Below are 23,900 nucleotides of genomic sequence, written 5' to 3'. Positions count from 1 at the left end.
GAGCCAGTAATGATTACCAGGGATGTCCTCTTGATTAGTGAGTGAATTGGACCATTTTCCTGCTAAGCCTTCGAAATGTAATGAGTACTTTTGGGTGTCAGGGAAATGTATGGAGTAAAAAGTACATGTTCTTTATGTATGTAGTGAAGTAAAAGTACAATTAGTCAAAAATAGTAAAGTACAGATTCCCCGGAAAGCTACTTAAATAGTACTTTAAAGTATTTTTACTTAAGTACTTTACACCACTAATCACAAACAATATTAAAAAAACATAATTATAGTGTCTAATTTAGTCCCCTGTTAGATATGTATTCATTCCTCCTGTTAGACTCTCTGATTGCAATAGAAGTTGATAAATTTACCATATTTTTTATGTTCTCGTTCACACAGGAGACAGACATGACTATTGTGGATCCTCTGGGGAGCCTCAACAACATCCTGATGCTGACAAAGTAGAGAGGAGTCTCTCCAGATCAGAACACCAGATGGTACAGCTTGGTCTGGTCTAGCATACAGCTTGGTCTGGTCTAGCATACAGCTTGGTCTGGTCTAGCATACAGCTTGGTTTGGTCTAGCATACAGCTTGGTCTGGTCTAGCATACAGCTTGCTCTCAGGGTCTGGGTCTGGGTTTCTGTAAAGCACTTTTTCAACCGTGACATCAGCATCCATAATGATATGCGTCTGTGTCCCCTCTTTATGGTTACCAGGACAACACTAGCCCTTCCTCCCTCCCGGAGTCCCCGTTTCGTACCTCTTCCGGTAGCACCTTACTGCTGGGTATGAAGAGGTTGTCTGTGCTGCTGGTGGACTGCAGGAAAACAACGGGGCTGAGTGGAACTGTGAGAGGAGGAGAAGAGAAGAAAGGATCAGATTTGACTCATCAAAGTAAGTGCTGTAGTTTAGTTTGAACAAATATAATAGATCTTCCCACTGGTATCTGTTACCAGGACAACCAGCAGAGTTCTGTTAGTTGACGTGAAGATGGACTAGTATCTTTTACCAGTGGGGCTGTCCCCGACTAATAAAATCTTGTTTGACTTAGCCACCTGTTCTTTTCACCAATCAATTGGTGCAAATGTTAAACATGTATTTCTATATATACACTACCGTTGAAGAGTTTGGGGTCACTTAGAAATGTCCTTGTTTTTGAAAGGTAATAATTTTTTTGGTCCATTAAAATAACATCGACAATCAAAGCCACAAATGCTGATGCTACAGATACTCAGTCTACAGGAGGCCAGTTTTATTGCTTCTTTAATCAGAACAACCGTTTTCAGCTGTGCTAACATAATTGCAAAAGCGTTTTCTAAGGTTCGATTCGGATTTTAAAATGATAAACTTGGATTAGCTAACACAACGTGCCATTGGAACACAGGACTGATGGTTGCTGATAATGGGCCTCCATGTAGATAATAATGGGCCTCCATGTAGATAATAATGGGCCTCTATGTAGATAATAATGGGCCTCTATGTAGATAATAATGGGCCTCCATGTAGATAATAATGGGCCTCTATGTAGATAATAATGGGCCTCTATGTAGATAATAATGGGCCTCCATGTAGATAATAATGGGCCTCTATGTAGATAATAATGGGCCTCCATGTAGATAATAATGGGCCTCTATATAGATAATCCACAAATAATCAGCCATTTCCAGCTAAAATAGTAATTTATAACATTAACAATGTCTGCACTGTATTTATGATCAATTTGTTATTTTAACTGACAAAAGGACATGTATATCCTAACACGATCCGTGTTGTAAACAGCATTCTGCATGAATTACGACTCTTTCAACTTGCAACAAAACAATTTTATGAAATCAAATTTTGTCAGCAATCAAACATAGCTTAACACGGTCAAGTTCGGTTTCTGTGCAATCCTCAGACACTCTAGAAGGCAACCAAACATGTTTCATAATTCTACATTACGTATTGGCTATACAAGACCTGAATTAGCCCATGAAGGTTCTTGGACCAATGACCACCTATCGTTTTGAAACCTAGCTAGATAGCCAATGAGCTGGGATTTCCAGCAGTATGTGAACACCGTTTGTAGGACAAACAGCCATCATGCTAGAGCTGTGCACAACAGAGTTCATTCTCTGGTGAAAGGAAAGCAGATGCACGATAGTTTACATTTCACAGCAGTTCGTTCTCTTCTACAGACTTCTGAAGTCTGAAAAAGTTAAACATGGTTACTAAGAGTGGAAAAGCTCAATCTCAGTCCAAGTATAATCATTTTGATGATATTATTGCAGAAATTGACCAGGAGAGTGACACAGAAGGAATGGATGAGGACTCTGTGAGTGACCAGAGTTTTGATTCCAGCGCGGAAGAAATGTTTTTGGAAGGAAAAGATCCACTTTTAGATCAGTAAGTAAAACAAGTTTTTACTTCTCATGCTAATGCAGTTGTTTAAATGGTTGCATATTTATTTATATATACATACACACACACACACACAGAGTCAAAGTTTACATACACTTAGTTTGGAGTCCTTAAAACTCGTTTTTCAACCACTCCACAAATTTCTTGTTAACCTCTCTGGTACAAGTGCGTCCCGCCTCGACAACAGCCAGTGAAATTGCAGGGCGCCAGATTAAAAACAACAGAAATCCCATAATTAAAATTCCTCAAACATACAAGGATTATACACCATTTTAAAGATAAACTTGTTGTAAATCCAGCCATATTGTCCTGTTTCAAATAGGCTTTACGGTGAAAGCACACCAACCAGTTGTTAGGTCAGCCCCTAGCCACAGAAAACCATACAGCCATTTTCCAACCAAGGAGAGGTGTCACAAAAGTCAGAAATAGCGATTTTAAAATGAATCACTTACCTCTCATCATCTGGTGGCACTCCCAAGTCTCCATGAAGTACAATAAAAGTTTGTAGAAACATGTCAAACTGTAGTATGATCTAAAATAAGGATGCGCGACAACGAGGTTCTAGCTCCAGCCTGTTTATTAACCTAACCCTCGCATGTCCTACATAGGTACGGATACCCCCAAGGGACATCCTACTACATCTTCCCCTCTCCCATGAACAAGAACTCAACATGCATAACCACTGAAGCATAACTGAAATGCAATTTGGAAACCAGTATTATTCTCTAACATGCTAATTCCCATCCTGAAACCGTATGAAAGCATTCAATCACACAGTATGAACATTAACTTAGGTACAGTCTCTTTTTTCTGGGTATGTTCCCCAGCAGTATGTTTTCTCCACGTAACATAGTCTTTCAGCCACTGGTGGCTTCACATCCCTTTCTGGGTGCGCTTTTGGCTCTGTGAGCATTCTCTCTCCTTCACCCTCTTTGTGCATTTTCTGTAGCCTCAGTCTGTGTGGCTGGTAGATCTGGAAGAGCTCTGGGGTGTGTTTTTCATCAAAAATTAAAAGAGCACCCCCTATATCGAAGAAGTTAAGAGGTTAACCTCTTTAGGCTATGTGGGACGTTAGCGTCCCGCATAGGCTAACATCTGGTGAAATAGCATAGCGCAAAGATACTAAATGCACAATTCGTAATATTAAACGTTCTTGTAAATACATGTATCTAACATCTAAAATCTTTACTTCCTCTTAATCCAACCACAGTGTCAGATTTTTAAAATGCTTTCGGCGAAAGCAATTTTACGATAATCTGACGACAGCGCGCCACACACACAAGTATTACTAGCATTTTCCAACCAAGCACTAGCGCCACAAAAAGCCAGAAATAGCACTAAAATAATAAATTACCTTTGAAGATCTTCTTCTTTTGGCAATACAAAAGGTCCAATCTGTAGCTCAGTTGGTAGAGCATGGCGCTTGTAATGCCAGGGTAGTGGGTTCAATCCCGGGACCACCCATACGTAGAATGTATGACTGTAAGTCGCTTTGGATAAAAGCGTCTGCTAAATGGCATATATTATTATTATATTATTATTATATTATATTATACAATAAATGGTTTTGTTCGATTAAATCCATTTTTATAGCATAAAACGACACATTTTGTAAAAGGCTTGTGTCATGAATTCCGTATCCTTCAACTTTCAACGATACATTCGATGCAATTAGTCACAGCGTTGACGTTTATCTAGTCATGGTTGGTTTCATTGAAATCCTCTGTTTGTTAGTAACACAACCATACTTGATTATTCTTGTTACGGGCGTACTGATTTGAACACGGCAAACAATGACCTCATTGCGCGCCAATGATATCACCAGTGCTTCTTTGAATGACTGTGGGCAGAAATAGTCACCACTTGAAACCTCGCTTGGTAGACAGCCAATGGGCTGAGGTAAATGGAATTATCTATTGTTTTTATCCAGGAAGACTCTTGAATGAAATTTGAGCGTAACGCAGCCATTCGCCATTGGAATTTCCACCAGAAGGAGACATTTTCTTTGCGTGAAGCAGTATTGAGTCGAGATCATTTTTGATCATGGAACGGAACAGAACCTCACCTGAGTGATTTACGTTCCCTACTCTAATATAATCTGTGTTTCTGTGTCTTTATTTCACAGTCCCTCCGATTCTGATTGGGAGCCCCCACTGCCAAGGTGCCCATCCCCGACAGGAGCTGGATCATCTAGCCGGACCCCTGCTGTCTCCGGCTCCACACCTACCCCCGCCCTGCCAGGTGGGAAGTCTGTGACAAAGAAGTGGAGGTGGGGAAGAGCAATCAGAGAGGAGGAGGGTCGTTGGCACTCTGTGCTGGAGGAGGATGTGTTGCCTACACCTCCAGTATTCAGACCGAAGAGGCCATCAGGACCTCAGCTGGACATGACCTCTAAGTACAGCCCCATGCAACTTTTTCATCTGTTTTTCACCTCGGCAGTTGTTGATTCCTTGGTGTCGAACACAAATAAGTATGGAGCTAAGAAGCAGGCAGGCAAGAAGGAGGGATGGAAGCCCATTTCCAGGTCAGATCTTTTTGTTTCATGTCAATGGTCATGTACATGGGTCTTGTGAAGCTAAAAACCCTGAAAGACTACTGGAAAACTGCTCCCCTCTATCAACTGCCTTTCCCATCCACTGTCATATCATGCAAAAGGTTTCTGACAATCTCACAGGCGCTTCATATCAGTGACCCGAAAGTTGATGAGGACAATGAGAAGATGAGAGGCACAGCAAGGTTTGATAGGCTGTGCAAAATAAAACCTCTCTACACCAGCATCGTTGAGGCTTGCAAAACCTATTTTCAGCCTGCCCAGAACATTTCCATCGATGAGAGGACGGTAGCTTCAAAGGCCAGAATTGGCCAAAAACACTACATGCGTAACAAACCAACTAAATGGGGTTACAAACTGTTTGTTTTGGCCGATTCTGCGTGTGCATACACGTGCAATGTTTTTGTTTATGAAGGGAAGAGCAGTTGTGCGACCGGTAAGGGACTTAGCTATGACTCCGTTATGCAGTTATTAGATTTTCAGCTGCTAGGGAAGGGCTACAAACTGTTTGTGGATAACTTCTACACAAGCCCTACCCTGTTCACAGACCTAAGGAAGCGGGATGTGTGGGCCTGTGGCACCATTCGGACCAACAGAGTGGGCTTCCCGAAAACAAAGGTGAATGACATGCCTAAGCGGGCTGAGCGGGGGACCATGCGATGGGTCCGTGAAGATGGCCTGCTGTTTGTGAAGTGGATGGACACCAGAGAGGTGGCGATGTGCTCCACTATCCACAAGTCCTTCAGTGGCGATCACGTCATCAGGCGTGTGAAGGACGCTACTGGGGCATGGACCACCAAAAATGTCCCCATTCCTGCAGCCATCAAGGACTACAACCAGAGCATGGGAGGTGTAGACTTGTCAGACGCTCTTATAGGATACTACAATGTTCTCCACAAGACAATGAAATGGTACAAGACATTTTTCTATCATTTCATTGACATTGCTGTGGTGAATGCCTTCATCCTCCAGAAGGAAATGGCTAAGAGCTGTGGACAGCCCCCCATCTCACAGCTAGCCTTCAGAGAGCTGCTCATCCAGGAGCTTGCTAGCTACAGCAAGTCCACTGTAGCACCTTCTGTCCTCTCTGCTCCAACTAGTAGTGTTCACCTGCCCAGATTCATCTCTGCAGACATGAATGTGCCTCGGGGCAAAAAGGGCACAGTAGGGAGACGTCGTTGTGTTCTGTGTCACAGGAAATGCCCCATCACCTGCACCAGCTGTTCAGTAACCCTCTGCTTTACAGCAGAAAGAGACTGCTATTGGGCATGGCATCAGAAGAACAATATTGTGTAGAGGACTGAGGGTCTTCACAATATTGTACATTATACATTGAATGTGCGTAAATAGTTACCCTTGTTATTTTACATTTTTTCAAATGTTCATTTTGGGGGGGGGGGGGTGGTATGTTAGAATGGCATTTGAGTGTTTTGTATATAGTAATTTACTTAAAAATGTATCACTGTACCAATTCGGCCACTTGGGTACATTTGGGAAACTTGTGTGGGACACCTGGGTGACTATATGCTCAATGTCATGTAGCTCACTCATTCTTTCTGAAACTTTTTTCAGATACTGTTGCCATCTTATGTTCTCCATTCAAACCACCCCCAGCATCCTATCTGTATGTTTGGATGTTCTTGTTTCAGTTGAAAGATGATGCAGCAACAATAAAAACAGAAAACGTATGTTTATTTCCTTGTATTTTCTTCTACCAGATCTATGGTGTTATATTCTCCTGCATTAAATTCACATTTACAGAAACTTCAGAGTGTTTTCTTTCAAATGGTACCAAGAATATGCATATCCTTGCTTCTGTGCCAGAGCTACAGGTAGTTAGATTAGGGTATGTCTTCAGGTGGAAATTGCACAAAGTAACCCGAAGAGCTTTTTAATAAGGTAAGGTAGGTTGAAAGGTTGGTCAGTTGTTTGATCGGTCAGTTGGTTGGTCGGGTCTGGCAGCTGACAGACAGAGAAGATGCATAATAAAGGTGTGGTAAAGGAGAGACTGAGTAAGAAAGTAACCATAGCAACAGAGGACATGGTGTCAGCAGCAGCTCTCTACAAAACCTCAAATGTTGCATCACTTCCGGTGGGCCTCAGAGAGACACATCTAGATGGCCTCAAATCTTCCCTTGGACAGATGTAAATGAGCTGTTGGCTAAATCTGGTGCTACGCATCACTTCTCACTTCTGAGACATCTGACACCATTGAAATCAGTAGACATGAAAATTACCAGCACTCTGACTCTGTCCTGCACCAGGAGAGTCTAATGGAGGAGAATCTAGAGAGAGAAAGATTTTTCCATTGCATGAACAGTTACAATTGATTTCCTCCAGCATTTAATCTCACAGCACATTAGTTGTAATGTCTGAGATGAGAGATTCATCATACCTGCTCTTGACGAAGAGTGACCACTGATATCTCCAGATGTCAGGATGTTGTAGAGATGTTTGTGAGGGTTGTGGAGGTGTTTGGGGATGTTGTGAGGGTTGTGGAGGTGTTTGGGGATGTTGTAGAGAGGTTTGGGAGGGTTGTGAAGGTGTTTGCTGGGGATGTTGTAGAGAGCGTTGTGAAGGTGTTTGTTGGGGATATTGTAGAGAGGGTTGTGAAGGTGTTTGTTGTAGAGGGTTGTGAAGGTGTTTGTTGGGGATGTTGTAGAGAGGGTTGTGAAGGTGTTTGTTGGGGATGTTGTAGAGAGGGTTGTGGAGGTGTTTGGGGATGTTGTAGAGAGGTTTGGGAGGGTTGTGAAGGTGTTTGCTGGGGATATTGTAGAGAGGGTTTGTTGGGGATATTGTAGAGAGGGTTGTGAAGGTGTTTGTTGGGGATGTTGGGGATGTTGTAGAGAGGGTTGTGAAGGTGTTGGGGATATTGTAGAGAGGGTTGTGAAGGTGTTTGTTGGGGATATTGTAGAGAGGTTTGGGAGGGTTGTGAAGGTGTTTGCTGGGGATGTTGTAGAGAGGTTTGGGAGGGTTGTGAAGGTGTTTGTTGGGGATGTTGTAGAGAGCGTTGTGAAGGTGTTTGTTGGGGATATTGTAGAGAGGGTTGTGAAGGTGTTTGTTGGGGATGTTGTAGAGAGGGTTTTGTTGGGGATGTTGTAGAGAGGGTTGTGAAGGTGTTTGTTGGGGATGTTGTAGAGAGGGTTGTGAAGGTGTTTGTTGGGGATGTTGTAGAGAGGGTTGTGAAGGTGTTTGTTGGGGATGTTGTAGAGTTTGTTGGGGATGTTGTAGAGAGGGTTGTTGTTTGTTGGGGATGTTGTAGAGAGGGTTGTGAAGGTGTTTGTTGGGGATATTGTAGAGAGGGTTGTGAAGGTGTTTGCTGGGGATGTTGTAGAGAGGGTTGTTAAGGTGTTTGTTGGGGATGTTGTAGAGAGGGTTGTGAAGGTGTTTGTTGGGGATGTTGTAGAGAGGGTTGTGAAGGTGTTTGTTGGGGATATTGTAGAGGGTTGTGAAGGTGTTTGCTGGGGATGTTGTAGAGAGAGTTGTGAAAGTGTGTTCTCTATGTTGATCATCGGAACTCATTTGAAGGTAACCTATACACACAAATGGAAGTATGGAGGTAGTTTTGTGCCCCCAAAAATAAGGGGTTAAATATATGTAAAACAATATAAAATATTACCTGAGCTATTACCTGAGCTTTCTTATATCGCCTAGATATAGGACAGACACTTCAAAACCTTATTACTTAAAACAAATATATATGTATTTTTTCCCAGTTATTAAACATGTTTTTCAATGCATTTCTATGGGCAATATTAGTAAAGCCCAAATTCAATATTTGATTTAAATATATATATATAAATATATATTCAGTACCAGTCAAAAGTTTGGACACACCTACTCATTGCAGGGGTTTTCTTTATTTTAACTTTTTTCTACATTGCCAAGAGTGTTGCAAAGCTGTCATCAAGGCAAAGGGTGGCTACTTTGAAGACTCTCAAACATAAAATATATTTAGATTTGTTTAACACTTTTTTGGTTACTACATGATTCTATATTTCCCCCTTCTGATGACCAGGTGGCGAATCGCATCTCTGCATGTCTGGCAGACATATCAGTGTGGATGACGGATCACCACCTCAAGCTGAACTTCGACAAGACGGAGCTGCTCTTCCTCCCGGGGAAGGACTGCCCGTTCCATGATCTCGCCATCACGGTTGACAACTCCATTGTGTCTTCCTCCCAGAGCGCTAATAACCTTGGCGTGATCCTGGACAACACCCTGTCGTTCTCAACTAACATCAAGGCGGTGGCCCGTTCCTGTAGGTTCATGCTCTACAACATCCGCAGAGTACGACCCTGCCTCACACAGGAAGCGGCGCAGGTCCTAATCCAGGCACTTGTCATCTCCCATCTGGATTACTGCAACTCGCTGTTGGCTGGGCTCCCTGCCTGTGCCATTAAACCCCTACAACTCATCCAGAACGCCGCAGCCCGTCTAGTGTTCAACCTTCTCAAGTTCTCTCACGTCACCCCGCTCCTCCGCTCTCTCCACTGGCTTCCAGTTGAAGCTCGCATCCGCTACAAGACCATGGTGCTTGCCTACGGAGCTGTGAGGGGAACGGCACCTCAGTACCTCCAGGCTCTGATCAGGCCCTACACCCAAATAAGGGCACTGCGTTCATCCACCTCTGGCCTGCTCGCCTCCCTACCACTGAGGAAGTACAGTTCCCGCTCAGCCCAGTCAAAACTGTTCGCTGCTCTGGCTCCCCAATGGTGGAACAAACTCCCTCACGACGCCAGGACAGCGGAGTCAATCACCACCTTCCGGAGACACCTGAAACCCCACCTCTTTAAGGAATACCTAGGATAGGATAAAGTAATCCTTCTCACCCCCCTTAAAATATTTAGATGCACTATTGTAAAGTGGCTGTTCCACTGGATGTCATAAGGTGAATGCACCAATTTGTAAGTCGCTCTGGATAAGAGCGTCTGCTAAATTACTTAAATGTAAATGTATATATGTTATTTCATAGTTTTGATGTCTTCACTATTATTCTACAAAGCAGAAAAAAAGTAAAAATAATGAAAATCTCTGAATGAGTAACTGTGTCCAAACTTTGGACTGGTACTGTATATATATATAAATAAATAAATTAGATATTGAATTTGGGCTTTACTAATATTGCCCATAGAAATGCATTTATAACTGGATTCTTCTTCTTTTTTAAGGACTAAGGTTTTGAAGTGTCCAAACTTTTGTCTGGTATTATATATATTTATACCTAAAGGGGTCCTAGAATTAAAAATCAAACAGCTAAATAATCCACAGTATGGCCATCTTAAAACAATTCCAACCAATAAAATACAGCTACATTTGGAGAGGACAGCATTCGGAAAATATTCAGACGCCTTGACTTTTTCCAGATTTTGTTACGTTACAGCCTTATTCTAAAATGTATTAAATTAAGTTTTTCCGTCATCACAATAACCCATAATGACAAAGCAAAAACATGTTTTTAGGAATTTGAACTGAAACACTATATTTACATAAGTATTCAGACCCTTTACTCTGTACTTTGTTGAAGCACATTTGGCAGTGATTACAGCCTCAAGCCATCTTGGGTATGACAACACAAGCTCGGCACAACTGTATTTGGGTAGCTTCTCCCATTCTTCTCTGCAGATCCTCTCAAACTATGTCAGGTTGGGAATGTTGCTGCACAGCTATTTTCAGGTCTCTCCAGAGATGTTCAATCAGGTTTAAGTCCGGGCTCTGGCTGGGCCACTCAATGACATTCAGAGACTTGTCCTGAAGTCACTCCTGTGTTTTCTTGGCTGTGTGCTTAGGGTCGTTGTCCTGTTGGAAGGTGAACCTTCACCCCAGTTTGAGGTCCTGAGATCTCTGGAGCAGGTTTTCATCAAGGATCTCTGTACTTTTCTCTGTTCATCTTTGCCTCAATTGTGACTAGTCTTCCAGTCCCTGCCGCTGAAAAACATCCTCACAGCATGATTCTGCAATCACCATGCTTCACCGTAGGGAGGGTGCCAGGTTTCCTCAGACGTTACACTTGGCATTCAGACCATTGTACAATCTTGATTTCATCAGAACAGAGAATCCTGTTTCTCATGGTCTGAGAATCATTTGGGTGCCTTTTGGCAAACTCTAAGTGGGCTGTCATGTGCCTTTTACTGAGGAGTGGCTTCCGTCTGGCCACTCTACCATAAAGGCCTGATTGGTAGAGTGCTGCAGAGCATCTCTTCACAGAGATGTCCAGCCTTTCAAAGCACTTCATGGCTATATACGTGAGTGACATGGGTCGGTAGTCATTTAGGTAGGTTACCTTGGTGTTCTTGGGCACAGGGACTATGGTGGTCTGCTTGAAACATGTTGGTATTACAGACAGGGAGAGGTTGAACATGTCAGTGAAGACAGTTGCCAGTTGGTCAGCGCATGCTCGGAGTACACGTCCTGGTAATCCGTCTGGCCCTGCGTTGTGATCTGAGGACCCATGCCAAACCTTTTCAGTCTCCTGAGGGGGAATAGGGTTTGTCGTATATAGAGCCAAATTATTTTTCACTCAGGAAGCTCGGATAAACAGTGGTTGTATTTGCACTACTGCCACCACCAGGCCTGGAGTCCATTTTGACTTTGTTGATAGCTAGCCGTGTTAGCTAGCCGTGTTAGCTAGCTGTCCGGCTAAAGACGTAGCAGCTAGCTGGCTACTGATCAACCTATTGTGTGTATTGAACATTCATATTGGACAGCCTTACCTATAGAATAGCACCACCACCCATCAGCCCATTCTCTTCTTGAAGTCAAAGCCACAGTGTATTGTTGCTATAGGAGTTTATGATGAATAATCCTATTCATTTCAAGCCCCACTAAGATGTCACCATACTATTTTTTTAAAGCCCCACGATGTAAGACATACATCATCAGAGTGGGCCTCCCATTTAAATGTAAACAATGGAGCAAATGCATCACATGTGAACATCACTTGATTATCAGAGGGGTGTATTATGACATCAGATAGAACTACTCAGACATTCCAAATCAGGCTTCATCATTGATCCAACCATTTCCAAACTAATGACCGGGCTGATGGAAACAGGATATGCCTGTATACTTTTTCTAAATGCCGACAGACTATTTGTTAGTTCGTTTGACATGGTGGGGTCTTTTTGTGTCAGTAAAAATGTATAAACGAGAAATGGCGGCATTAATCCTTTATGCTATCTTAGTTAACTTGGAGTCACGCGATGATATGTTGTGTGGTCCTCCCACTACGACTTGGGAACCCATGCAGTTTATTAGGCTACAGATTAAATAAATGATGAACTTCACAGGGTGGTGAAAGTGCATGTGATGAGCTTGATGCTCCTTTCCAATACATTTTGAGGGTCTTCTTCTGGTGACATGATGATGATTGATGCTTGGTTGCCATTTGACAAATAAAATAATGTCGCTCTATTCCATAATAATCTCATCATGTCGGTAGCCTACCAACACTGTATCTTTGAGCTGTTGGCTACAGTGGACGGGACAAGAGGACTTTTGCTATATAACTCAACGGTTTATCAAAACCATCAGTAGAGTTGAAAATGCGATGGAAACCCATTTAACTTGCATTTTTCATTCAGTACATGGGAATTCAACAGGATTTTTCTTTTTTTTCCGTGCACTACGTCATCACGCAAAGACTTTTATCCGCAATAAACCTGTTTGATGCAAACATTTCCGGTTGGAAAATGTGTATATTGTTTCATGCAGATTTGAGAATATTCACATGAAAATCTGTCGCAAATTACTTGGAAATTCACCTATTCAGGTGGATATTGATCCAACACCTGCCGCTTATTCAAACCAGCCCACTTGGTAAAGACCTCAGTTCAACATTCAGTTTCTCGTTACATTTCTTTGAAACGGATTTAGGTTGCCAGTTGTGTGAAAATTAATAAAAATACCTTGTATAAATCCAATCCGTTTTCCACATTGAATAATCATCATCACATGGATTTGTTTTGTTGAAATCAAATCAAATCAAATGTTATTGGTCAAATACACATGGTTAGCATATGTTATTGGTCACATACCCATGGTTAGCAGATGTTATTGGTCACATACACATGGTTAGCAGATGGTATTGGTCACATACACATGGTTAGCAGATGTTATTGGTCACATACACATGGTTAGCAGATGTTATTGGTCACATACACATGGTTAGCAGATGTTATTGGTCACATACACATGGTTAGCAGATGTTATTGGTCACATACACATGGTTAGCAGATGTTATTGGTCACATACACATGGTTAGCAGATGTTAATGTGAGTGTAGTGAAATGCTTATGAAACACAGCAGCTAAGATGCAATATATAGTGAAGAATAGATAGTGAAGGATACAGTATTTACAGTTGAGGCTAAAGATTACATACACTTAGGTTGGAGTCATTAAAACTCATTTTTCAACCACTCCACACATTTCTTGTGAACAAACTATAGTTTTGGCAAGTCGGTTAGGGCATCTGTGTTAATGACACAAGTCATTTTTCCAACAATTGTTTACAGACAGATTATTTCACAATCCCAGTGGGTCAGATGTTTACATACACTAAATTGACTGTGCCTTGAAAGAGCCTTGGAAAATTCCAGAAAATTATGTCATAGCTTTCATAGCTTCTGATAGGCTAATTGACATCATTTGAGTCAATTGGAAGAGCACTTGTGTATGTATTTCAAGACCTACCTTGAAACTCAGTGCCTCTTTACTAGACATCATGGAAAAATAAATACAAATCTGCCAAGATCTCAGAAAAAAATGGTAGACCTCCACAAGTCTGGTTCATCCTTGGGAGCGATTTCCAAATGCCTGAAGGCGTCCTCTGGTCTGATGAAACAAAAATAGAACTGTTTGGCCATAATGACCATCGTTATGATCGGAGGAAAAATGGGGATTCTTGCAAGCCGAAGAACACCATCCCAACCGTGAAGCACACAGGTGGCAGCATCATGTTGTGGGGGGTGCTTCGCAGCAGGAAGGACTGGGGCACTTCACAAAATAGATGGCATCATGGGTGAGGAAAATTACGTGAATATATTGAAGCAACATCTCAAGACATCAGTCAGGAAGTTAAAGCTTGGTCGCAAATGGGTCTTCCAAATGGACAATGACGCCAAGCATACTTCCAAAGTTGTGGCAAAATGGCTTAATGACAACAAAGTCAAGGTATTGGAGTGGGCATCACAACGCCCTGACCTTCATGCTATAGAAAACAGATCATTTTTACCCTTTTAAAAATAGTTATAGGGGGAGGTCCGGGGGATGTCTGTCTTTGAAAGGGTCATTGTAATATTTAAGATGTCCCCTTTACTGATGACCTAAACCTAAAAGTCAAGGGGTCTGAATACTTACCAAAGAAACTGTAAGTGATTGAGGAGAGAGCATCATTGCTATATTCTAATTACAATCATTGACCCATAAGGGAACACATGACCAAAGCAATGCGTGACCCATGCAGAATTAAAACAATATTCATCTTAATGAGAAATATAATCGAATAAACAAATGTTTGCATAACCAAAGACATGAAAACGGGTGGGAACATTGTATTTAGCTAGGATTTCATAAGGCCAGGAATGTCATTGAGAATAACAATAGACAATAGTTAATGTTGCTAGTTTAGGGATGAAGATAGTGAAGGTTCATCAATGTTAAGCATGGGTTTTTAATTTGATGTGGAAACAATGTTTATTCAACCAGTGAGAGGCTTGTAAATGCCCACAGGAAAGTGGAATGAGGAACTCTTTATTGAGACAATCATGAAACAGCAATCTGTGGGTGAGTTGTAGTGGATATTATAATATAAGGATCTGCTGGAGTCCAAGTCAAACCAAGATTCTTTATTTCTGAGCTCAGAGAGAATAACAGTTTGGTATTTGGTATTTTACTAGGATCCCCATTAGCTGTTGCAAAAGCAGCAGCTACCCCTCCTACAGTCAACACAAAACATGACACATAATTGTCACGTCTCTCGTCGGAAAGCATGGACCAAAGCGCAGCGTGGTAAGTGTTCATGATTTTTATTTAATCAAAAAACACTCAAACAAAATAACAAAGAGAAGAACGAACAGTTCTGTAAGGCAAATCAACTATACAGAAAACAACTACCCAAAAAACACAGGTTGAAAAAGGCTGCCTAAGTATGATTCCCAATTAGAGACAACGATAGACAGCTGCCTCAGATTGGGAACCACACTCCGCCAAAAACAAAGAAATAGAAAACATAGAAATAAAGAAACTTGAATTCCCACCTGAGTCACACCCTGGCCTAACCAAAATAGAGAATAAAAAGCCTCTCTGGGCCATGGCATGACAATAATACAGAACATCAATAGACAAGAACAGAACTACATACATTTTCTAAAAGGCACAAGTAGACTACATATCAATGCATATACACAAACTACCTAACAGTGAAATAGGGGAGATGTGTTGCTTTATCTGTTTTTTGAAACCAGGTTTGCTGTTTATTTATGCTTTGTTTAATGCCAGTGGCAGGCCATTGGTAAAAATAGAAAAGAGTAGAGGGCCTAGAGAGCTGCCCTGCGGTACATCACACTTCATATGTTTGACATTAGAGAAGCTTCCATTAAAAACCCTCTGAGTTCTATTAGATAGACAGCTCTGAATCCACATTATGGCAGAGGTTGAAAAGCCATAGCACAAACATTCTTAAACAACAGGTTATGGACAATAATATCAAAGGCTGCACTGAAATCTAACAATAGAGCTCCCACAATCTTCTTGTTATCAATTTCTCTCAACCAATCATCAGTCATTTGTGTTAGTGCAGTACATGTTGAGTGCCCTTCTCTATAAGCATGCTGAAAGTATGTTGTTCATTTGTTTACAGAGAAATAGCATTACATTTGGTAAAACACCATTTTTTCCAACAGGTTGCTAAGAGCTTGCTGCCAGCTTATAGGTCTGCTGTTAGAACCAGTAAAGGCTGTCCTCAGTAGCTTTCCATCTAAGTTGTCAATGCCAGGAGGTTTGTCATTATTGATCGATAACAATTGTTCCACCTCTCCCACACTAACTTTACAAAATTCATAACTTGCACTGCTTTTCTTTCATGATGTTTTTTTCCATCATTCTTTATATCATTGATCTTGGCTTCCTAATAAAGTTGATTATTTTTGTTGAGTTTGTTCACATCATTTCTCAGTTTGCAGTATGTAAACCAGCCAGATGTGCAGCCAGACTTATTAGCCACTCCTTTTGCCCCAACTCTTTCAAACATACAGTTTTTAAATTCCTCATCAATCCATGGAACAGTTCTAACAGTCAGTACATGTTTATCAATAATTGGAAGAAGCAATTTCATCTGGTAAAAACAGGTCAACACATTATAAGGCAACAATATAAGACAATGGGAGCACTGTGTATGTTCTCTGATAAGATGTGAGTCAATGAGATGTGAAATATCAATATACATGCTAAGAGAAGTCATTTCTCTCTCCTGTGTGGATTCTCTAATGACATTTAAGTGATTGTTATGAGTAACATCTTTTCCCAAAATCTAATCTTCTGTAAGCCTTCTCCTCTGTGTCTCATGTTCTTTCAGGCTTCCAAAATGGGCAAAAGCGTTGCGCCCTGGGAGGAGTGGTAATGCATCTCCCCTGTGTGTATTATCTTGTGCTGTTTCAGGGTCCCTAACTGGTTAAAACACTTGCCACACTGGGAGCAATGGTAAAGCTTCTCCCCTGTGTGTATTCTCTTGTGCTGTTTCAGGGCCCCTAACTGGTTAAAACACTTGCCACACTGGGAGCAGGGGTAAGGCTTCTCCCCTGTGTGTATTCTTTTGTGTTTTTTCAGGTCCCCTGTCCCGTTGAAACACTTGCCACACTGGGAGCAGGGGTAAGGCTTCTCCCCTGTGTGTATTCTTTCGTGTTTTTTCAGATCCCCTGCCCAGGCGAAACACTTTCCACACTGGGAGCATTGGTATGGCTTCTCCCCTGTGTGAATTTTCTCGTGAGCTTTCAGGTGTCCTTTCTCGCTATACATCTTTTCACATTGCGAGCAGTGGTAAGGCTTCTCCCTGTGTGTATTCTCTGGTGTCGTTTCAGCTTCCCCAAATCGTTATTCAACCCTATCTTTCCACACTGGGAGCATTGGTAAGGCTTCTCCCCTGTGTGCATTCTCTCATGCCGTTTCAGCTCCCTGACTGGTTGAAACACTTTCCACAGTGGGTGCAGTGGTAAGGCTTCTCCCCTGTGTGTATTCTCTCGTGTTGTTTCACCTTCCACAAATCGTTAAAACGCTTTCCGCAGTGGGAGCAGTGGTAAGGCTTCTCCCCTGTGTGTATTCTCTCGTGTCTTTTCAGCTTCCCCAAATCGTTACAACCCTTTCCACACTGGGAGCAGTGGTAAGGCTTCTCCCTGTGTATTCTCTGTGTATTCTCTCGTGCCGTTATTCCAGCTTTTCAGCCCCAAATCGTTAAAACCTTTCCACAATGGGAGCAGTGGTAAGGCTTCTCCCCGGTGTGTATTCTCTCGTGAGTTTTCAGGTTTCCTTTCTGGTTAAAACTCTTTCCACACTGGGAGCAGTGGTATGGCTTCTCCCCGGTGTGTATTCTCTCATGTTGTTTCAGCTCACATAAGTGGTTACAACCCTTTCCACAGTGGGAACACTGGTGTCTTCTTGCTGGTTTGGACGTCCTGACTCTGGTTCCTCTGAGTCTGGTCTTTCTCCTGCCAAAGACAGTGTTCTTTAAAATAGAGACCTGAATTAAACCTCCACGTGATAAAACGGCCTTGCTACGAGGGTAAATCCTAATCAGATCCCTCAATAACCTAAGACCAGTTTTAACAATCTTAGTGTGATTTTAAAACAAATGTTGTAGCGTTTCCTGGTAATTACTGATAATGTTTACACTACTTATTTATTCATTCTGTTTTCGTCAGAACACAAAAAACTAAACAGTTCTAGGACACTCAAGACACAGACGTCACTGGATTCCAATCGAGCAGGTAGTTCTAAATATATAACTTTAATAGCTGTATGATACAGAATACGACCTACAGTCGTGGCCAAGTTTTGAGAATGAAAAATATTGATTTCCACAAAGTTTGCTGCTTCAGTGTCTTTAGATATTTTTGTCAGATGTTACTATGGAATGCTGAAGTATAATTACAAGCATTTCATAAGTGTCAAAGGCTTTTATTTACAATGACATGAAGTTGATGCAGTGTCAATATTTGCAGTGTTGACCCTTCTTTTTCAAGACCTCTGCAATCCGCACTGGCATGCTGTCAATTAACTTCTGGGCCACATCCTGACTGACGGCAGCCCATTCTTGCATAATAATTACTTAGTTATCACTTTTGCCTTATGGCAAGGTGCTCCATCATGCTGGAAAAGGCATTGTTCATCACCGAACTGTACCTGGATGGTTGGGAGAAGTTGCTCTTGGAGGATGAGTTGGTACCATTCTTTATTCATGGCTGTGTTCCAACATTGTGAGTGAGCCCACACCCTTGGCTGAGAAGCAACCCCACACATGAATACCCCAGTCCTCAGCAGTCCAATCCATGTAACTTTTGCAGAATATCAGTCTGTCCCTGATGATTTTCCTGGAGAGAAGTGGCTTCTTTGCTGTCCTTCTTGACACCAAAAGTGTTTGCTTCACTATGCGTGCAGATGCACTCACACCTGCCTGCTGCCATTCCTGAGCTCTGTACTGGTGGTGCCCCGATCCCGCACCTGAATCAACACGCCTTCTTCACAACAATTGAACCGCTCTCCTTGAAGTTCTTGATGATCCGATAAATGGTTGATTTTGGTGCAATCTTACTGGCAGCTTATCCTTGCCTGTGAAGCCCGTTTTGTGCAAAGCAATGATGACGGCACGTGTTTCCTTGCAGGTAACCGTGGGTAACATATGAAGAACAATGATTCCAAGCACCACCCTCCTTTTGAAGCTTCCAGTTTTGGGGGAGATTCTGATATTTTGCATAGAAAATAGTGACTTTGCAATTAATTGCAACTCATCTGAACACTCTTCATAACATTCTGGAGTATATGCAAATTGCCATCATACAAACTGAGGCAGCAGATTTGGTGAAAATTCAAATTAACTTTTGGCCAAGACTGTACACACTTCCTTAAACATAAAATAAGTAAATAAGTCATTTTAAGTGGAAGTCCTAAACTTGTTTTTACGTCTAAAACACAAAGCACATCAGTAACATCTCCCCGTTGTTGAAAGGGTTCGACACCTGCTGTTTAAATGGACCAATTTCTTATTTAGACGTTCACAGATTTTCAACATTTTGACTATCGCTGATGTCATATTTTGGGTAAAGTAAAAAATAAAGTGAAATATTTGGAAAGATGTTCCTCAAACTGATAGCAACTACAATATTTTTTTACATCCCTGTTAGTTAACATTAGTTAGTTAACATTTATTCTCTGCCAAGATAATCCATCCACCTGACAGGTGTGGCATATCAAGGAGCTGATTGAACAGCTTGATTATTACACAGGTGCACCTTGTGCCGGGAAAATAAAAGGCCACTCAAATATGCAGTTTTGTCACAAAAACACACACAACGTCACTAGTCATGTTTTGCAGCTGTTTCAGGACAGCACTACAGGGATTCTATTCAACTAACTTTAATAACTAGTGTTAATACCTGCCTGGCGCACTAACAAACTTTATCCTTACCCCCCTCTAAAATTACCGCTACAGAATTAGCATAGTAGGCCATGTAATTTAAGGTAATCTGAAATATTTAGGACTGACTTATTCCTTGCCACCCATTCTGAAACACACTGCAGCTCTTTGAAAGTGTTGCTGTCATTTCAGTTTCCGTGGTAGCTGACGTGTACAGTGTTGAGTCATCCGCATACAGACACACTGGCTTTACTCAAATGTTGTTGGCATGTCGTTGGGAAAGATTGAAAAAGGTAGGTGCCAAACAGCTGCCCTGGGGAATTCCTGATTCTACCTTGATTGTGTTGTACAGGCTTCCATTAAAGAACACTCTCTGTGTTCTGTTAGACAGGTAGCTCTGGGGCGGCAGGTAGCCTAGTGGTTAGAGCGGTAGGCCAGTAACCAAAATGTTGCTGGATCGAATCCCCGAGTTGACATGGTAAAACTCTGTCGTTCGGCCCCTGAACAAGGCAGTCCTAGGCAGTCATTGAAAATAAGAATTTGTTCTTAACCAACTTGCCTAGTTAAATAAAGGTTAGCTTTTTAAAAACTCTTTATCCACAATATAGCAGGGGGTGTAAAGCCATACATGTTTTCAGCAGCAGACTACGATCGATAATGTCAAAAGCCGCACTGAAGTCTAACAAAACAGCCCAAACAATATTTTTATCGTCATCAATTTCTCTCAGCCAATCAGTCATTTTTAAGTGCTGTGTTTATTGAATATCCTTCCCTGATCACAGCTTTCCTCAGCATTAGTTAATTAATTAACAGTGTCTAGAGTTTAGTTTGCCTGTTCAACAGTCTTGTAAAGATAGGGGGGTTAACTGGGACAGGCAATGTAATGTTTTAAGGATAAGTTTTTGTAAAACAAGCACCTTACATTGGATCATCTTGAAACTCTCTCTAAAGCTAACTTTCATCAAGGTTTTATATGGTCTATTGGTTTCCCTCTTTTCATTGGCAGAATCCTTTTTCAGTGTTATGATATTCATAACATCCATATCCACCAGTCTATATTCCTGTCAACTAACAGAACTCCACTGGTTGTCCTGGTAACAGATACCAGTGGGCAGATCTATTGTATTTGTTCAAACTAAACTACAGCACTTACTTTGATGAGTCAAATCTGATCCTTTCATCTCTTCTCCTCCTCTCACAGTTACACTAAGCGCCGTTGTTTTCCTGCAGTCCACCAGCAGCACAGACAACATCTTCATACCCAGCAGTAAGGTGCTACCAGGAGAGGCACGACACATGGACTCCGGGAGGCTGGAAGGGCTAGCGTTGTCCTAGTAACCATAAAGAGGGGAGACAGATGCACATCATTATGGATGCTGATGTCACTGTTGTCATAAAGTGCTTTACAGAAACCCAGCCCAAGCTGATAAAGCAAGCTGTATGCTAGACCAGACCAAGCTGTACCATCTGGTGTTCTGATCTGGAGAGACTCTTCTCTGCCTCGTCAGCATCAGGATGTTGTTGAGGCTCCCCAGAGGATCCATAATAGTCATGTCTCTTTCCTGTGTGAATGAGAACATCAAACAGATGGTAAACTTATGATCTTCTATTGCAATCACAGAGTCTTACAAGAGGCATTAATATGTCTAAAAAGGGCCTAAAATGGCAAATTTCATCTTGATTTCCTAAAAAAATACTTGTGATGCAAATGTAAAAGGGTTGTTCCACAAAATGGGTGCCTTTTTTTATATTTTAAGTAGAACATACACAGCAATATTGAATTTTAAAAGACTGTTATACTAGATGAGGGGAACTTTAATATCTAACACATCGAGAATTCAATACTAATTCAATACTAATACTAATTGAAAAGTTGCAAAAGTATATGAACCAATGGCAGATCGACCATTTAACAATTCCTACAGTAAGAACGCCCATTAAAAACCCCACATTAGTTCAACAACTGCATAGTCTGTGTCCCTGTTTTTAAGACAGTACTCACTGGTGTCAATCGGATCTTCTGTCTCCTCCTTTTTCACTCTCAAAACGTCTTCCTCCTTCACGTTTATTAAGATAGCATCCTCTTCCTCACTAAAAGGTTCTTTCTCTTCTTTAACTATAACAGCCTCCTCTTCCTCCTTTTTCATTCTGAAAGATTCTTTCTCCATAAAGCAGACCTCTTCATTAGCAAGGGAGGAGTAGTTCAGTGAGCTCATGGTCAGGGATGTTAGCTAGCTAGCTAGCATTAGCGACTAGCCAAGTGCTAACCTCAGTATCAATCTTTAACAAGTTTGCAAATTGAACAAGCAAATTAGGTTAAAGTTCACCAGTAGATACATCAACCGAAATTTGTTTAAAACACTGAGATTAGCTAATGTACAATAACATGGTCTAAAGAATCAATCTTTCAGTTTTATGTTGTCTAACAAGCTACCGAGGTGGTTGTAAGAGTTGGCGCCTGTTCCTGAAGAAGTGTCCCGTCCAGTCCATTATACGTCATCAAGAAACATCACCTGATAGACGCACATCGCCATCTGCTGGCTGGAGTGGGTAACGCAGTTGAAACAATAGTTACTACACTTTTGTATTGGAAAGAACGTCATAATAATTTAACAATAAACTGATATATTTTCTCTTACGTCTTACAAATAATACTTTCCTGTACACAGACGTGGAAGCTTAAAATTAATATGTGGATGATGAATAAATACTTCTACGAATAGGTAGCGTGTTAAAACACATTTCTGTTAATACTCTGTTCATCAGCACTACTTCAAGGTCTCAGAGCAAGTGACGTCACCGATTGAAACGCTATTTCGCGCGCACCGCTAACTAAGCTAGCAGTTTCACATCCGTTACACCAACGGATCAACCTATTGTGTGTATTGAACATTCATACTGGACAGTTTTACCTATAGAGTAGCACCACCACCCATTCTCTTGAAGTCAAAGCCACAGTGTATTGTTGCTATCGGAGTTTTTGATTAATAATCCTATTCATTTCAAGCCCCACTAAGATGTCACCATACTATTATTTTAAAGCCCCGCGATGTAAGACATACATCATCAGAGTGGGCCTCCCATTTAAATGTCAACAATGGAGCAAATGCATCACATGTGAACATCACTTGATTATCAGAGGGGTGTATTATGACATCAGATAGAACTACTCAGACATTCCAAATATCACTTGATTATCAGAGGGGTGTGTTATGACATCAGATAGAACTACTCAGACATTCCAAATATCACTTGATTATCGGAGGGGTGTATTATGACATCATATAGAACTACACAGACATTCCAAATCAGGCTTCATCCACATCATGAAGGTGGATATTGATCCAACCATTTCAGAAGTAATGACCGGGCTGACGGAAACAGGATATGCTTGTACACTTTTATAAATGCTGACAGACGATTTGTTACTTCGTTTGACATGGTGGGGTCATTTTGTTTCAGTAAAAAATGTATAAACGAGAAGTGGCGGTCCTTTATGCGCAAATATTGATTTAATAACGATAATATCTTAGTTAACTTGGAGTCACGTGATGATATGTTGTGTGGTCTCCCACTACGATTTGGGAAACCATGCAGTTTATTAGGCTACAGATTAAATAAATGATGAACTTCACAGGGTGGTGAAAGTGCATGTGTTGAGCTTGATGCTCCTTTCCAATACATTTTGAGGGTCTTCATCTGGTGACATGATGATGATTGATGCTTGGTTGCCATTTGACAAATAAAATAATGTCGCTCTCATCCATAATAATCTGATCATGTAGGTAGCCTACTAGCACTGTATCTGTGAGCTGCTGGCTACAGTGCACGGGACAAGAGGACTTTTGCTATATAACTCAACGGTTTTTCAAAACCATCAGTAGAGTTGAAAATGCGATGGAAACCCATTTAAACTTGCATTTTTCATTCAGTACATGGGAATTCAACAGGAAAACATTTTTTTCCGTGCACTACGTCATCACGCAAAAACTTTTATCCGCAATAAACCTGTTTTATGCAAACATTTCCCGTGGGAAAATGCGTATATTGTTTTTTGCAGATTTGGGAATATTCACATGAAAATCTGTCGCAAATTACATATGGAATTTAGCTACTAATGTGGATATTGATCCAACACCTGCCGCTTATTCAAACCAGCCCACTGGGCACAGACCTCAGTTCAACATCTAGTTTCTCGTTACATTTCTTTGAAACGGATTTAGGTTGCCAGTTGTGTGAAAATAAGATGTTATTGGTCACATACACATGGTTAGCAGATGTTATTGGTCACATACACATGGTTATCAGATGTTATTGGTCACATACACATG

General features: G+C 41.4%; 1 protein-coding gene across 1 annotated transcript; it reads left to right on the top strand.

Annotated features, from left to right (window-relative positions):
- The first annotated feature begins 740 nt into the window (after positions 1-740).
- On the top strand, positions 741-16,694 carry LOC124022482. Its single transcript, XM_046337401.1, has 7 exons — positions 741-886; positions 2,263-2,377; positions 4,518-4,916; positions 5,081-5,271; positions 5,491-5,793; positions 16,519-16,559; positions 16,686-16,694. The coding sequence occupies exons 1-7, from the start codon at positions 781-783 to the stop codon at positions 16,692-16,694; spliced, it is 1,164 nt and encodes a 387-aa protein (XP_046193357.1). The 5' UTR covers positions 741-780.
- The last annotated feature ends 7,206 nt before the right edge of the window (positions 16,695-23,900 follow it).

Source organism: Oncorhynchus gorbuscha, unplaced genomic scaffold (genome assembly GCF_021184085.1).
Source record: "Oncorhynchus gorbuscha isolate QuinsamMale2020 ecotype Even-year unplaced genomic scaffold, OgorEven_v1.0 Un_scaffold_1404, whole genome shotgun sequence".
Classification (NCBI taxonomy): Eukaryota; Metazoa; Chordata; class Actinopteri; order Salmoniformes; family Salmonidae; genus Oncorhynchus; species Oncorhynchus gorbuscha.
The sequence above is the reverse complement of the archived record's forward strand: the minus strand, read 5'-3'. Positions and strand labels throughout refer to the sequence as shown.

What these genes read in the sequence shown, in the direction of transcription:
- LOC124022482 (XM_046337401.1), top strand. Translation starts at nt 781, where the DNA reads ATGAAGAGGTTGTCTGTGCTGCTGGTGGACTGCAGGAAAACAACGGGG. An exon ending in ATCAGATTTGACTCATCAAA is followed by an intron (nt 887 to 2,262) that starts GTAAGTGCTGTA and finishes ATATTATTGCAG; the next exon opens with AAATTGACCAGGAGAGTGAC. An exon ending in GGATGGAAGCCCATTTCCAG is followed by an intron (nt 4,917 to 5,080) that starts GTCAGATCTTTT and finishes GCTTCATATCAG; the next exon opens with TGACCCGAAAGTTGATGAGG.